Source organism: Nicotiana attenuata, unplaced genomic scaffold (assembly GCF_001879085.1).
Source record: "Nicotiana attenuata strain UT unplaced genomic scaffold, NIATTr2, whole genome shotgun sequence".
NCBI lineage: Eukaryota > Viridiplantae > Streptophyta > Magnoliopsida > Solanales > Solanaceae > Nicotiana > Nicotiana attenuata.
In genome coordinates, this window is record NW_017671287.1 from 113,463 (window position 1) to 129,073 (window position 15,611).

Sequence of the window (15,611 nt, forward strand, 5' to 3'; positions counted from 1 at the left end):
CCGTCGGTAGAGGTTGCATAGGCCAAGGAACGCCCTCAAGGCGTGGACATCCTTAGGCGGCGTCCAATCTGTGATGGCCTGAATCTTCTGTTGGTCCATCTTGATGCGCCCTTCCTCGATGACATATCTGAGGAAATCAATTTGCTTCTGAGCAAAGAAGCACTTGGATAGCTTAGCATAGATTTCATGCTCCCGCAAATGATCTAGGACCTTCCACAGGTGTACTAGGTGTTCTTCCATTGTTTGGTTATATACCACAATATCATCCAAGTAGACCACCACGAACTCGTCAATGTACTCTCGAAAGACTTGGTTCATTAGAGTGCAAAATGTAGCTGGGGCGTTAGTCAAGCCGAACGGCATGACCAAGAAGTCGTACAACCCATACCTTGTCACGTAGGTCGTCTTGTGTTCATCACCCTCTGCGATACGAACTTGCCCGTAACCTGTCTTGAGGTCTATCTTGGTGAACACCGTCGCACCACCCAGTCTATCGAACAAGTCTGCCATTAGAGGGATAGGGTACTTGTTCTTCACGGTGATTTTGTTTAGAGATCGATAATCCACATAGAGTCGCAGGCTGCCATCATGTTTCTTTTGGAATAGAATAGGGGACCCATATGGGGACTTGGAGGGTACAATGATCCCTGTATCTAGCATTTCCGTCAATTGTCTCCGAAGCTCGGTGAGTTCGGGTTGTGACATTCTGTAAGGCGCCCGGGCAGGTGGCTTCGCGCCCGGCACCAACTCAATTTCATGGTCCACAGTGCGCCTAGGCGGGAGCCGCTTTGGCATGTCTTGTGGCATGACATCTTCAAACTCCAGTAGTAACTCCTTCACGGGTTAAGGAATGGGACCCGAGGAGCGTTCTATATCTTCAATGCAGAGGGTTGCCAGGAATGTAGATTCATTATTTTGACCCTCTTCTTCAACTGCAAGGCCGAGATGTTCTCAACGGCCATCTTCATGGGCATGCACGGGATAATGCAAGGCTTGGACCTATTGGTTCCCATCATCAGTAGCATGTCTGCAAATGGTATAGGCATGGTGTTGGTTTGCCTTAGGAATTTCATCCCAACTATCAGCTCGAAGTCATCTATGATCACCACTCGCAGGTTGAATTTTCCTTCGTAAGGGCCAAGCTTCACCGGTACTTCTTTAGCTATTCCACCCACTGGCTGGGGAGGTGAGTTGATAGCCTTGACACTACCTCTACCTTTCCCAACAACTAGACCAAGGCGCTCTACCTGAGTTGAGGCTAAGTAGTTGTGGGTATCACCCGTGTCTATTATAGCCCGAATGGGTTTGCCATTCACCTTCATCTCAACGAACATTAAGGTCCTCTCTTGTTTAAGAGGAGTCTCCTCATCTGTCTTCTTTTTCCCTTTCTTGGTGACTGGACATGGGTCCTTCTTCTTACGGATACCAGCACTGGTCTCCGCTAATGCCTCAAAAATGGAGCCAACAATTGCATTGAAGGCACCTACTGGTTCAGTCTGGTCCACATCGTCTGAGTCGTCATCAGTCTCATCATCAATAGCCTGATGGGCGTTCATCTGTGCATGTGGGCACTCATTGTTCTAATGTGGTCCGCCGCAATGACGGCATCCTGAAGGAGGCTTTCTCCCCCGGTCATTGTTGTTTGACGCAGCACTGTTGCTGCCTGAGGAAGGATCTTTAGATTTGTTTGAGTTCCGATCTCCCCCACTTCTGCTAGGGCCACCATTGCTAGGCTGGCCCCCTTTGAATCCCGCTCGGGCAGGCGGCTGAGGCCTATCCTTCCGAGCTTCCATTTGGTATTCCCCAAGGCATTCAGCTGCTTGGATCGCCTAGGGTAGGGTATCTACCCTTTGTCTTTGTAGCTCCACACGGGCATAAGGTTTCAACCCTTCTAGGAAGGTGAAGAGCTTGTCTTTGTCCCCCATGTCGCGTATGCTTAGCATGAGCGTGGAGAATTCCCGCACGTAGTCCCGCACTGATTTGGTCTGGCAGAGCTCCCGTAGCTTCCTCCTTGCATTGTATTCAACATTTTCGGGGAAAAACTGTAGGCGTATGGCTGCCTTCAGTTCTGCCCATATCTCGAGAGCATCTTTACCGGCCCTGATGGCTTCGTACTTCACCCGCCACCAGAGTTTAGCATCACCCTGAAGATACATGGCAGCAGTTGCTACCTTCTTAGCTTCCTCTAGGCCCCCAACAGCATCGAAATACTGTTCGACGTCAAAGATGAAGTTCTCCACTTCCTTTGCATTCCTAGCTCCACTGTATGACTTTGGCTCAGGAATTTTCAGTTTTTGTGTCGCGGAAGCGGGGTTCACAACGCCCCCGATTTGGTTTCCACCTCCTCGAAGTAGGCCCTGTAAAGCAGCATTGACAACATTGAGCTGGTCTGTCAATTTGTCAATAGTTTATTGCATGGCAGTCACCCTGTCTGCCTCTTATGCCCTGTAGGCTAAATCCTCAGTGCGCTCCTGTTGGAGTCCCTCGAATTTATCAAAAATTTCGGCTGCCTCTGTGGCTGCCTTCTGCCGGTCTCTCTCGGAGTCGCGACTGATGTTTTCTATGTCAACTTCGACCTGGAGCACTCTGCGGTCCAGGTCATCCAACCTTTTCACTAGGCTGGTTCTTAGTTCAGGCACTGTATTCACGATGGGCCGTAATATCTCAACCGTCTCTTCAAGGGCCGCAATGCGGTCCCCATGATTCACCATGGTCAGAAATGGCAGTAATGTCAATGTGTTCCCTCGTCCGATGAAGAGCCTAGGCTCTAATACAAACTATTACGCGGCGCCTTCCTGAGGTTCCCTAGAAGGGCGACGTAAGGCTAAGCAACTGATGTCAGTGCAGTTACTGTCCACCAACTGAGGTCCCCTCCGTACGTAGACTAGATTGTCAGTGCCGTACGAGAAAACCAATGTCAAGAGCAATTGAGAGAACAGAAATGAGAATTGAGAATGAAAGAAAGCTTGATTGCATTAATGAAAGCTATTACAGAAAAGCAACGCGGTGTCGAGGGGGAGAGACGCCAATACAGAGAATTGATTGCTTGCTAGAAAGTTTGATTGCTTGATCCCCCCTAATAATGCTTTAAAAAAATAATCCAAAACTACAAGACTAGACTTGAATACGCTAGAGAAACATAATGGAAGTACTTTAAATAAAACTACTCTATTTACAATTAAAATGACTTAGTTTTCTATAAGGCAGCAACATGTCCGTTGTCAGCAGCATTGTCTTTGGCATCACGGTCTGCGCGCGCGGCGCTGTTGGAATCTGCCTGCGGCTGGCGCTGTCGAGGGATATTGGTGGGGCGACAGAGGCACCTGCTCGCTTGTCACTTGGTGCGGCCAAGAACACGGGGCCGTCCGTGGCGCTAGGCATTGGGAGGCTTGCTAGGACACCACGGGGCGCGCCCAAGGGGTCATGGGGCATGACTGGAAAGCCGCCCATGACATTACGTATGAATTGTTTTCAGCATCTTTGGACCATGTAGATTCCATGTTGTATACAACTTTTGCACGTCATGGTTTCAACACGAATGTTGTAATACATGTAGCTACTATGACAAATAAATGTAGCTATTATGTCCCAACAATTGCTACGAGTATTAAAAATTGAAGATTATTCTTTTAGCTATAAAATTATGGCAAACAAATATGTTGTGGCTAGAATATTACAATAGCTACAGTGATGTCAAATGTATAGCAAAAAATTAAAATTAGCTACAATACTTATTGTAGCTATATAAATTCGTGGCTATATTATTTTGCCATGATCTTCCATCGTAGCTATTGACCCCGCTATTCCCGTGCTTTTTATAACTTGAAGCGATGTTCAATATTTTATTTGACATAAATTGTAGTGGCTAAAAGGTTATTATTACTAAAATAGTTCAAATACGTGGCAAAAACTAATAATTAGCTACAAAAAATTTAGTGTAGCAATAAATTTGTAGTTATTTCTGCAGCTATTGACACAACATAAATTAACTATAGCAAAAATAAAGTATTAGCTTTGCCAATTCAATTATTGTAACTAAGAAATTTCACCAATTTGTGAATAGCCACGAAATTTTAATTTTTATGGCTATTACTAATCCCCACAATTTTTATATTTGTAGCTAACAATTCGTAGCTGTAGATGCATAATGTTGTAGTGCAGGTTCATATTCTTGAGGAGGCAATCAAACTGTAATCACCGAGAAGCAATTGCACTTCGCTTGCTTGCAAAACCGCACGTTAGAGTTGGTTATTCGGAGGAAGCAACATTTTACTGAAGTAATATCTTATATCTAAGAGCACAATTCTATTCTGGATGATGGTTAATGTGATAATTTTTTTTTGGTTTCCAATAAGTGAATAAAAGGGAGAAAGTTAAATTTGGAAATCATGCCCAAAGTTCTAGCAAGTTCAATTCTTGGAATGTCTACGAGAACAGATAGGATGAAGTGAAAACTATAAGCAGTCATTTCTTCGAATCATTTCAGTTATCTGCATATAATTCCATCCATTGAGTGAATATGTCCTCAGAACAAGTGCTATAAGACTTCTAGCATTGAATTTTGGGATATCAATGTGAGGAAAAGCGATGCAAAAATTGCAGGCAACTCTTATGTGTTGCATACAAAGGTACGAGAAATATTAATTTTAATATCCATTTGTTTACGCATTATATATTCATGTGTTATTATTCGTGAATTTCTATTTTTTTTTAAAAATTTTTTAGGAAGAAGAATGCTTTGAAAAAGCCAAGTTCAGACGTAGACCGTGAGAATGGCATAGGTTTCTCCTTTTTCGTTTCTTTTTTGTCTTCTTTCCTTTTTAGGTTGGTTTTTTTCAATTTTACTTTAAATAAATAACAATATCAACCATATGAAAACAAAAGTTTCTAACATTTTTTTTTAAGAATCCCGATATTCTGCGAAAAGAGCTTAGAGGAAGAAAAAAAAAATTGGGCAATATGTCAGGTTTAAACAACCAAATTCTATAAGGGCAAGTTGTCTTTTCTCTTTTTTATTATTCTTGATTTTCTGTTTTTACCTATTCAAGTTAAAATGAGCAATGGATTGTCTTATATTTAAATTAAAATATCCCTAAGTAAAAGAGTCGTGAAAGGTATAGGGTGACTTTTTCACAAAGTACATAAGAATATTTGGACTTCTTTTATTTCCTTTTAAAACTTATGAAACTAGATTTTCCTCATATTTTAATTTATTATTATGACCGCGGGAAGCACGGATAAATACACTAGTTGTGTATATTAGCACGGATTTTAACATGCATGAATTAAATGTAACGTAATACGTATAGTTGGAGTACTTCACATCCTCGGGGTAACAAAATTCACATCTTAGAAGAGTCTCACAGTCACACAAAGCATTACTGACACTTCTCAAAAAGAAGGAAAATGAGGTGATCAAGTTGCTCTCTTTTATATTCAGGTTTACTCTCGCTTGTTTAAAAAAAATAGAAAAAGAAAAAAGAAGGCAAATTGACAGGCTGCTTCATTTTCCTACACATAATTTCTTATTTTCTATCAGTATTTGGGTTATAGAATAAGAATCAAAAGTGGAAGTTGTTGTCAACGTAACTAAAGGCCTATTTTAGGCCAGAGGCAGATAGATCCCCATCAAGCTGCTATGAGAATCTATTTGCCACAATCTTTCTTTCTTTTTTTTTTTTTTTTTTTTTTTTTTTTTTTTTTGGGAAACTGTCTTATTAAATGACCAATCGTGCACCTCAAAAATCTTATGCTTGGCCCCTTTAGACTTACCAAGAGACAACATTATTTTCTGCCAAAACTCGAGTAACATATCTTGCTCACCCTCTCATTTGTCCTAAATCTAGATATTTCTGGCTTGGAGAATATATACTTCTCTGTGTGTGTAATTTGTATACGTAATTTTCACGCAATACCTACTTCCTCTAAAGGACAGAAAAGAGAAAAAAATCTGAACATGTCATGGAGCAGTGTCAAATGCACGGTTCAGGTTAAACTGGTGCACTACTAAATAAATTGAATCACATCCCAATTGATTCGTATTTGGTATAAACCAGGATATCCTATAGGGTGGGGATATCCTATGAGATTAGAGATAACTAATTCCACTATTTTAGATTAAAACTTATCCTGAGATTAACTAATACCTATAACTAAAAATATGAGATAAATACAATCCCAAATTTTATCCGGAGATTATTATTCTTACCCCTTGTACCAAACGACCCGGAGATTGCTTGACTCAAGATGTGTTATCAGCTTGAGATAAAACAATATAATGGGTCATACTCCAACTGATCTAACTCGATATACGGTAGTTTTCATTTCGTGATGCATCCAAATTAACCCACCAATGAATATATTATCAACTCAGCTCGTTCAATTGTTTGAGCAAGTAAAGTAAATTACACTTTTGTGCACTAAAATTTGATACCACTGATGTCACGTATAAGATAGGAATTTAATGCCTTATATGTCATCCTCTCATGAACTTATCCCTATGAAACCGTTATTTAACAATAATAGCTGATCACATCATTCAGGTGTGATTAATTAGACGTGCGTGTTAAGGAAAGAAAATAAGTCAGCTGCGTTTTTCTTTCTTAATCTATTGTCCGTTTGAATTTATCTTTAGTGTTCCGTATTCTTTATTATTAATTATCTCTTACGGTTCAAATATAATGATTTTTCCTTCTTTTTTTTAATCCTAAAGCTTATGAGCGTACTCTTCTTATGACACATTTCACTATCAATAAGAGTCGTTAATATTTCAACTTGATCTCGAGAAAGATAGAATTTCTAATATGAAATAAGTGTCAGAATAAAGTAGTCAAACAAAGGACAACAAGAATTATATACTTGATCTTGAATAATAATATTCAGCACCTGAATATTATTGAGCGGATTTTGATATCACCTCCCTCTTATTATGCTTTGCTCTCACTTTGTGGTTGACAAAATCTGCTAACGTCATCAGATTTTTGATGTAGACTCGAAACTTGTGATGTGGCACTTTTGTTCCTACAGCATATTAGCCAAATAATCATTCGATCCTAAGAAATTACACATATTTGAGTGGCTAATAAGCTGTCGGAACAAAAGGACAAAACAGAAAGAGTAACCAACAAATTCGATTCGTTTCTGGCTGAAAATCCGTAGGATTAAGTGGTCATATTCCTATTCCCTCCTTGAATGGTCCAAATAAAGAATGTTAGTAAAGAAGTACGTGGATGGTGTATCACTAGAAAAAGCAAATATTCATATTTTGATTCTTGAGAATTCAAACATCTTTTCAAAGAATAACTAGTGGCAATAATATGCTAGCGCTTAAGGGTGTAACTCAGCGTAGACAATAAATTGCGTCGAGAAAATAAAATTAAGACCGAAAAATATTGCAACGATAGTATTTGATTTCAAATAATATAAGTGTACAATCTCTATGAATCCTTTGATTCTTCTTTCCAATTGTAAATAAATTCAAGGGTCTTTGAGCTTGATCTTTAATATGTAGTTGTCGCCACGAACGATGATCTTGTTCTTGAGCTTTAGCTTGATTGCTTGAACTTGACCCTGATTTGTTTTTCGTTCTTGAGCTTGAACTTGATTGCTTGAAGCTTGAAACTTGTAAAGAATTTTGCGGTGTTTGATCCACGAGCTCTCTCTTGCTTCTTATTGTAACTTCTGGTGTCTTTTCTGAGTTATGAAGACCCCTATTTTATAGTTGTGGAAGGGAGGAGTTGTGATAAGAACAAACTCTTTCCGACCAATCAAATTGAAGTGTGACATGGCCGCATTTGATTGGCCAGAACATGTTACTTGCACACGCGGCGCGATTTCATTAGCCTTTTAATGTGACTTGGCATGCCTTGTCATTTTGACACGTGGCATGGTCCTATTGGCTCTTCCATTTGACGTGGCGTGCCACGCCATTTGACACGTGGCACCAAACTAGGCCTCTACGAAGATGATATATTGGGCCTAATAAAGTGGGCTCATCAATTTAGCCCAACTAAATGGGCTAGTCCAATGGATTAAGACTTATTTATTTAATCCATATATATTGAACTTATATAATTATTTCAATTATATTAGCCCATAATATTTATTTTGACCAATATATCTTGAATTTTAAATATAATCCAAATTTTTTTATGAATTTAAAATTTATATACCTACAAATACCCCCTACTTTAAAATTTGTCAAAATGTAAATTTATTGAACAGAAGACAAGGCTTGCAGTATTGGTACAACATCATTTATTTTCCATCGTACCGTAGTCTTTAAATTCCACGTAGCATCCCATGCATTTCTTGGTCCAAATACATTTTGTACCACTTATTTGGTGTCATCTCATATAATTGAAATTCTTAAATGACCAAACCATGGATGACCAACCAATAACTCTTAAAGGATAAGTAGGCAAATAAAAATGCTAGCACTTCCTTGGAAATTGAAAAAAAGATGGAATTTGGTTTCCGTCTAAAATTCCAAATGTGATGTAGTTAAATGAGGTCTTAGAAGAAGAATTCCAAAAGCAATAACATCCAAACATACCATGGAACCACCGCTGATCAAACCACCGCTCCCACCAGAACCCCCAGATAAACAAGTCCAAATGGAGGTGAAAATACCACAACACTTCTACAAGGAGATGTTCCTAAACAAACAAGTTTGTAACCAATCTAATTACTACGAAATGGAAAATCAACGATCACTAGAGTTGGCTAAAGGGAAGCACATTGAAGGCTCCATCCCCCTCTCACCAGAAGAGAAGGAACGCCTCTATGCACCTTGGAGGTACTCAGTAATTATCAAACTATTCAAGAGAAAGATGCCTCACCACATGCTTCAATCTAAACTAATTGACCTATGGAAGCCATCTGAACAGTTAATCTTTATTGACCTAGGATGGGACTTCTTCATAGTAAAATTTAGCTTAGAGGAAAGTATGGTTAAGGCACTGTATCTTGGGCCATGGTTTGTTTCTGGACACTTCCTATCCGTTCGGAAGTGGGAACCAAAATTTGTAACGCAGGAAGCCACCCTTACTTCTACTGCCATTTGGATAAGATTACCCCAGCTGCCAACAGAGTTCTATGATAAAATCATCTTGGAAAAAGTTGGAAGAAAATTAGGAAAACTCCTAAAGATTGATCAATGCACATCCTCTACCCTAAGGGGGAGATATGCACGCATTTGTATTCAGGTGCCATTAGAAACACCAGTGGAAACTTCAATAATCATAGGAGACCATAAACAATCAGTGATCTACGAAGGCGAAGGAACCCTATGTACTAGCTGCGGCAGGATAGGTCACACTACTATAAGGTGCAATTATAAACCCCACTCCTCCTCAACTGCCAATGATACTCAAGAAGAAGCTCACCAAGTGGAACCAACCCCAGAGGCAAGTGAATGGAAGACTCTCACCTTCCTACGACGACGAAAGCAGGGACAGCCAAAGGCACCTACCCCCATGGAAGGTAATGTACCAAAATCATAACATACTCCGCATGCAGAAGAGGCACAGGTAAACATGTTTGGCGCCATTTCAGGTAAATTCCTTCAAACTAAAACTTTCAATTATAATTTAGAAAAACCAACATACAGTTCCCAAAAAAATAAAAGAAGGCCAATAGGCCCAAATAAAACAACCACTGGGGACCATCACATGCCCAAACATGTGCTTAACCCAAGCCCAAGGGACCAGCCCATCATGGGAGCCAAAAGAAAAGCGGGGTCAGATGCAGAAGACCCCACTTTTTTGAGCAATCAGCCCATTTCCCAAACGGAGGCTAAATTAAACCCCAATGATTCAATCATCACACTGGGCAGAATAGCCAATGGGGCCTTTTCCCCAATCTCAAACGGATACTCATCCGTGGGTACCACTGACACCCATTCTCCCCACCCAACCTCTAAAGCCTATGCTTCCCCTATCAAAGCTACTGAAGCACCCGATAATGGAGAAAAACCCAAGCGACAGAAACGGTAATCGAGTACCCTATCTGCACTCCTCTCCCTCTCCAGTCGAAAAGACCACAACTGTCACCTCCATTACATCCCCAATTAATGTACAAGCAATACCCCCAATCCCAACACCCGGAAACCCTTCCACTATCCAAGATGTGACACCAGAAGGGTTTATGATGGGAAATCGGTCCTTAACACCACTCCCATCATTACCCAAAGTAGCAAATCCAAGAAACAAAAAAATGGCAAAAAACTTACTACCAACCACCATCTCCACCCACCCACTGCCACCGGACCACCAACCGTCCTCCTGGTTGGAGGTCGCCTTGTAGGGGCAAGGGATTACATACGACTTCGCTCTGGACAACAGGAAGGTGACGCTGATAGTGCAAAATCTGGCACACCTAGCCAGAGTGACCGTAGAAGCCCTAAACAAGGCACTAGTGGCATTTGTCCCTCTCCTATGGCAATCGATGGCGAACACCGATAGTCCATCACCGATTACGGACCCACAAACCCTCAACAACCATATTCTCCAAAGTTTCCAAGCTCTCCCCTTCTTCCCAGATCTGATGAAGGAAGACCCAGCAGCGGAACCAGTGTTCATTCCGATCGACCTGTCAACAACGCCCTCATCATCCACGCCAAAGAAATCGAACAAACCACCACCACTTCAGAACATTCAGCAAGGAGTCTCCAAAGCACTGGAGCTACTGAAGAAGAAGGATGCCCAGAGGACCTGGAGCAGACCTACCCAACACCAAGAACGGAGTCGATCCTGCTAGACTCGGTAAGATCAATCGAATTCAGCAGGGAAGTGAGCAAAATAGTAGTAGTCATGTGCCCCAAGACCATGTCCAAGTGTGGAATGAGCCTAGTCTCAGCCCAAACACATGGAGCACTGAAACCACTACTAAATCTCACACCCATTTTGAACTTGAAGAGGAAATCCCCTCCCTCACAAGTGCCAGGTCTGACAAACCCAACGAGCCCTCAAGAGAGAGATCACCAATCTCCCACATTCCTAATGATGAACTACATCATATGGAATGTTAGGGGTGGAAACAGTGCCGAATTCAAAAGGCACTGCCTAGAGATGGTGAGGATGCATAAGCCGGCATTGTTAGTCCTTCTTGAAACTAAGATGGCTGACCATCAGACCTGACCTAGACACTAGACTTCGATATGATCATCCAATCTCCAGCGGTCGGTCTTTCTGGGGGGAATTGTGTTCATGTGGAAGGAAGATCTTGTAGCAGTAGAAGAGGTGGCAACTACTCCCCAAGGTATACATGCAATGGTGAAGGTAAGACCCGATCACCCTCCTTGGCTTTTTTCAGCTATTTATGCTAGCAACATCTTAGCAGAAAGAAAGCTCCTTTGGGAGCAGCTTATCACCATCTCTAATACAGTAGGAAATAACTGGTTCATAGGTGGAGACTTCAATGAAGTCTTAAAGGCCAGAGACAAGTTTGGGGGCAACCCTACAAACATGAACCGCACTAATCTATTTTGGAATTGCATAAATAAGTGCCATCTAATTGACCTAGGGTATAAGGGAAACAAATTCACTTGGACCAACAAAAGGTACTCCAACAGGACTTCCCTAATCCTAGAAAGAATTGATAGGTGTTTTTGCCAACGAGGGTTGGATTGAACAGTACCCCGAGGCAAGTGTACAACACCTTCCTAGGACCCACTCAGACCACTGTCCTTTAAAAATCCAAATGGAAGGACCCCCAAGTAACAAGCCCTCTAGGCCCTTCAGATTTGAAACAATGTGGGCCAGCCACCCCTCCTTCCCTACCATCATCAATCAAGCTTTCTCTGGCCAAAACCCCCTAATCCAATCCACTGCTAAATTCAAAGATCTGGCAACAAAATGGAACCAGGAAGTCTTTGGAAACATTTTCCACAAAACGAACAGACTCCTGGCCAGAATCTATGGCATACAAAAGTCTCCCAGCTACCAATTTAGTAGCTTCCTCCAAAAGCTTGAAACGGACCTTAATGGGGAGCTAAACCTCATCCTCAAGAATGAGGAAGACTTCTGGAAACTCAAATCTAGGATCAACTGGCTAAATGATGGTGATGCCAGTACCAGATTCTTCCAAACTTCTACACTCAATAGAAGGAGGAGAAACAAAATCCTATCTCTCAAGGATGAGAATGGAAACTGGATCAATGACCAAAAAGAGATCCAGTCCACCATTGTCACCTTCTTTACTGAGCTCTACTCAACATCCCACTCGGAAGTCCCTTGGAAAACCACTCACCACTCCACCATGGAACCTACTCTTCACCAAATCCACAAGGTTTTCATGGACAGGCCTCTCCACATGAGTGAAATAAAAAGGGCTATCTTCTCCAGCAAACCCTTCAAAGCACCAGGACCTGATGGTCTCCACCCCTTCTTCTACCAAAAATACTGGGACATTGTGGGGGACTCTGTCTCAGAATTCTGCCAAAAATGCTTCAGCACATGCTCCATGGATAACACCATGAACCAAAACCTCCTATGCCTAATTCCTAAAAGCCCACTAGCTTCAATGTTAAAAAACTTCAGACCCATTGGCCTCTGCAACACCATCTACAAAACTGTCACAAAAATCATAGTGAATAGGATAAAACCTATCCTGCACCACATCATAGGTCCAAGCCAAGCAAGTTTCTTAACCAACGGAAGAGCCTGTGACAATGCTATCATTGTCCAAGAATACATCAACCATTTCAGGAAAATGAAGGGAAGAAGTGCCAATATGATCCTAAAAATAGACCTAGAGAAAGCTTTTGACAGGCTAGAATGGTCTTTTATTAGAGATACCCTTGATGTCTTCAATTTCCCCAAAGGTCTATCCAAACTCATCATGTCATGCATAAGTACCTCCTCCATCTCAATCCTTGTCAATGGAGGGAAAACTGATCCCTTCAACCCTTCAAGAGGCATCAGACAAGGTGACCGCATGTCACCCTATCTATTCATTCTGTGTATGGAAAGGCTCTCCAGATAAATTGACAAGGCAGTCACACAAAACAAATGGCACCCCATCAGCATAAGTAGGTCTGGACCAAAAATCTCCCACCTTTTCTTTGCAGATGACCTCACCCTCTTTGCCAAAGGTAACATCAGGAATTGTAATACAATTCTGTCCATATTACATGACTTCAACAATCAGTCAGGCCAAAAAATAAACCTGACCAAATCCAGAGTTCTGTTCTCCTCCAATATTACCCAAGATACCTCTCATCAACTCACCGACCTCCTTTCCATCAAGCACACCACCTCCTTTGGAAAGTATCTTGGGTTCCCAATTTTCCACAAGAAAAAATCAGCCTCAGACTTCCAGTTCATCATTGATAATATGTAAAACAAGTTGGCTGGCTAGAAAACAAAGCTCCTCAACATGGCTGGGAGAAAAGTCCTGATAAAAACCACTCTAAGCTCCATCCCAAGTCATGTAATGCAATACATTACACTACCAGCCAAAATAACCAATCAAATTGATAGAATTCAGAGGAACTTCCTCTGGGATACCACTCCTGAAAAGAAAAAGCTTCATTTGATTAAGTGGGATGTAGTTACTAGAACCAAAGCTGAGGGAGGACTAGGACTGCAAAAAGCTAGCTTTAAAAACAAAGCTGCTTTAGCTAACCTAGCATGGAGAACTTACAAGAATACTAATAGCCTTTGGGCCAGAGTCCTTATTCACAAAAACTGCAACATGTCCAGACCTACTCAGGCTGTCAGACACTATGGGAACAATAAATCACCTACTTGGAAAAGTGCACTAAAAGGTTGGAAAACATGTAGCAAAGCCAGTAGATGGGTAGTTAATAAGGGAAATAGGGTCAATTTTGTTAATGACACTTGGATTCCTAATCAGCCTACACTGAGACAAATGATAGAAGGACCCCTAACCCAGAATTACCTTCAAATCAAGGTGGATACAATCCACAATTTGGGCAACTGGGACACATCAAGTCTATCATTTGATCTCCCTCCCCATATCCTAAACCTCCTTAAGTCTGTTTTTATTCCCGGGGTAGCCACTAAGGAGGACAACTTAATTTGGGGCCTCATACCCAACGGGAAATTTTCCAACAGCTCTGCATACTCCTTCATAAGCAAAAGTACACAAGCTCACTCTCCGAGAGAAGAGGACCACTTCAAGTGGATATGGAAACTCCAAACCCCAAACAAAATAAAGTACTTTACCTGGCTCCTAATACACAAAAGACTGCCCACCAGGAGCTTACTACACTTTATTGGAATAAACTGCCCCTCCTCAATGCCATTACTGTGGTTTTGAACAAGAAGATATTAACCACATCTTCTTCCTATGCCCCAATGCTGTCCAATTTTGGAATGCAATCCAATCAAAATCTTCAACTCCATCATCCCCCAATCCTCTCACTAGTAGTCAACCTTGGCAATTAATCTTGCCAACCCTTAAAGGTGTGAAGTACAATGACTACCTCAACTGGGCGAGGCTCACTCTTTACTGCCTGTGGCACATCTGGCTGACAAGGAATAACAATGTATTCAATAACAAAAAAGAACCCATCAATGCTAATAACACAATTGCTAAGGCTACTAAGTATCATGTGCTTACTAATAACAATTTTCAACTTTGTACTCACCAAATAATGCTTAAATGGACTCCTCCCCCAAGAGGCTCCTACAAATTAAACATGGATGGTGCAGCAAAGGGCAACCCAGGAATGGGTGGAGCTGGGGGAATCTTCAGAAATCATAACGGTAGTTGGATTTTGGGCTTCATGGAGAACTTACCCCAAACAACTAACACTGGAGCTGAAATTAGAGCCCTTGTCGGAGGTCTACAACTAGCTGAACTAAACAACTTAGTTCGGCTACAAGTAGACACTGATTCAGCAGAAATAATCAATATGTTGATTAATGGAAATCTAATATTTGACCCCCTTATTTGTGAATGCAGATTGCTGATTCAAAGGATGGGCAGCGTGGTAGTGAGGCACACATACAGGGAGCAAAACAGGGTAGCTGATGTGCTGGCGAAAGAAGCAGCTAAGGAAGTTTTTTTAAACAAATCACTCTCTCTAGCAGTTCCTCCGGTGTTTGCCAATGATGTATTTTGGGCAGACACCCTAGGAACTGAACTACCTAGATCTTTTGTGGGTTGTAATATTAGTACAATTATGCAAAACTTTGCAACTATGGGGGCCATAAGGTACCCCAATAACTCCCAATGCAGTGTAACCCCCTATTTAATTAGTTAATATATTATCCCTTTGACCAAAAAAAAAAGATAAATGAGGTCTTGAAGATCCGAACAAAAAAAGGTCTTGAAGCAAAAATAAAGTAGCTAAACCGTCGCCGTCGGTGTCAGACTACAACTCAGAATTGCAATTCAATTTCAACTCGAATTGCAATTTGATTTTAACTCGAATTGCCATTTCTTCCGCCTCATAAATAAGACATACTCTTCATTCTATTAGCATCACTTTCACCGTTTGCAAACCACTTTGAGTCTAATTTTGATGACTTGAAAGCATTAACGCGAAAGTAATTACTTCTTCTTTTCTTGTGCTTTTCTTCTTTTGTCATTTTTTTGTAGGTCAAACAAGAAGGATGCGTTTTTGTTTAACGAGATGATCC

General features: G+C 41.3%; 1 protein-coding gene across 2 annotated transcripts; it reads left to right on the forward strand.

Moving 5' to 3' along the window:
- Positions 1-8,438: 8,438 nt before the first annotated feature.
- Positions 8,439-15,227, forward strand: LOC109207297. 2 transcript variants are annotated; one of them, XR_002064993.1, is made up of 2 exons: positions 8,439-9,555; positions 14,932-15,227. XR_002064993.1 is itself a non-coding variant. In XM_019370187.1 (2 exons), the coding sequence occupies exons 1-2, from the start codon at positions 8,556-8,558 to the stop codon at positions 14,937-14,939; spliced, it is 936 nt and encodes a 311-aa protein (XP_019225732.1). In that variant the 5' UTR covers positions 8,439-8,555; the 3' UTR covers positions 14,940-15,227. The 2 variants fall into 2 exon arrangements, 1 of the variants encoding a protein (XP_019225732.1); XM_019370187.1 differs by having other exon boundaries at positions 8,439-9,483.
- The last annotated feature ends 384 nt before the right edge of the window (positions 15,228-15,611 follow it).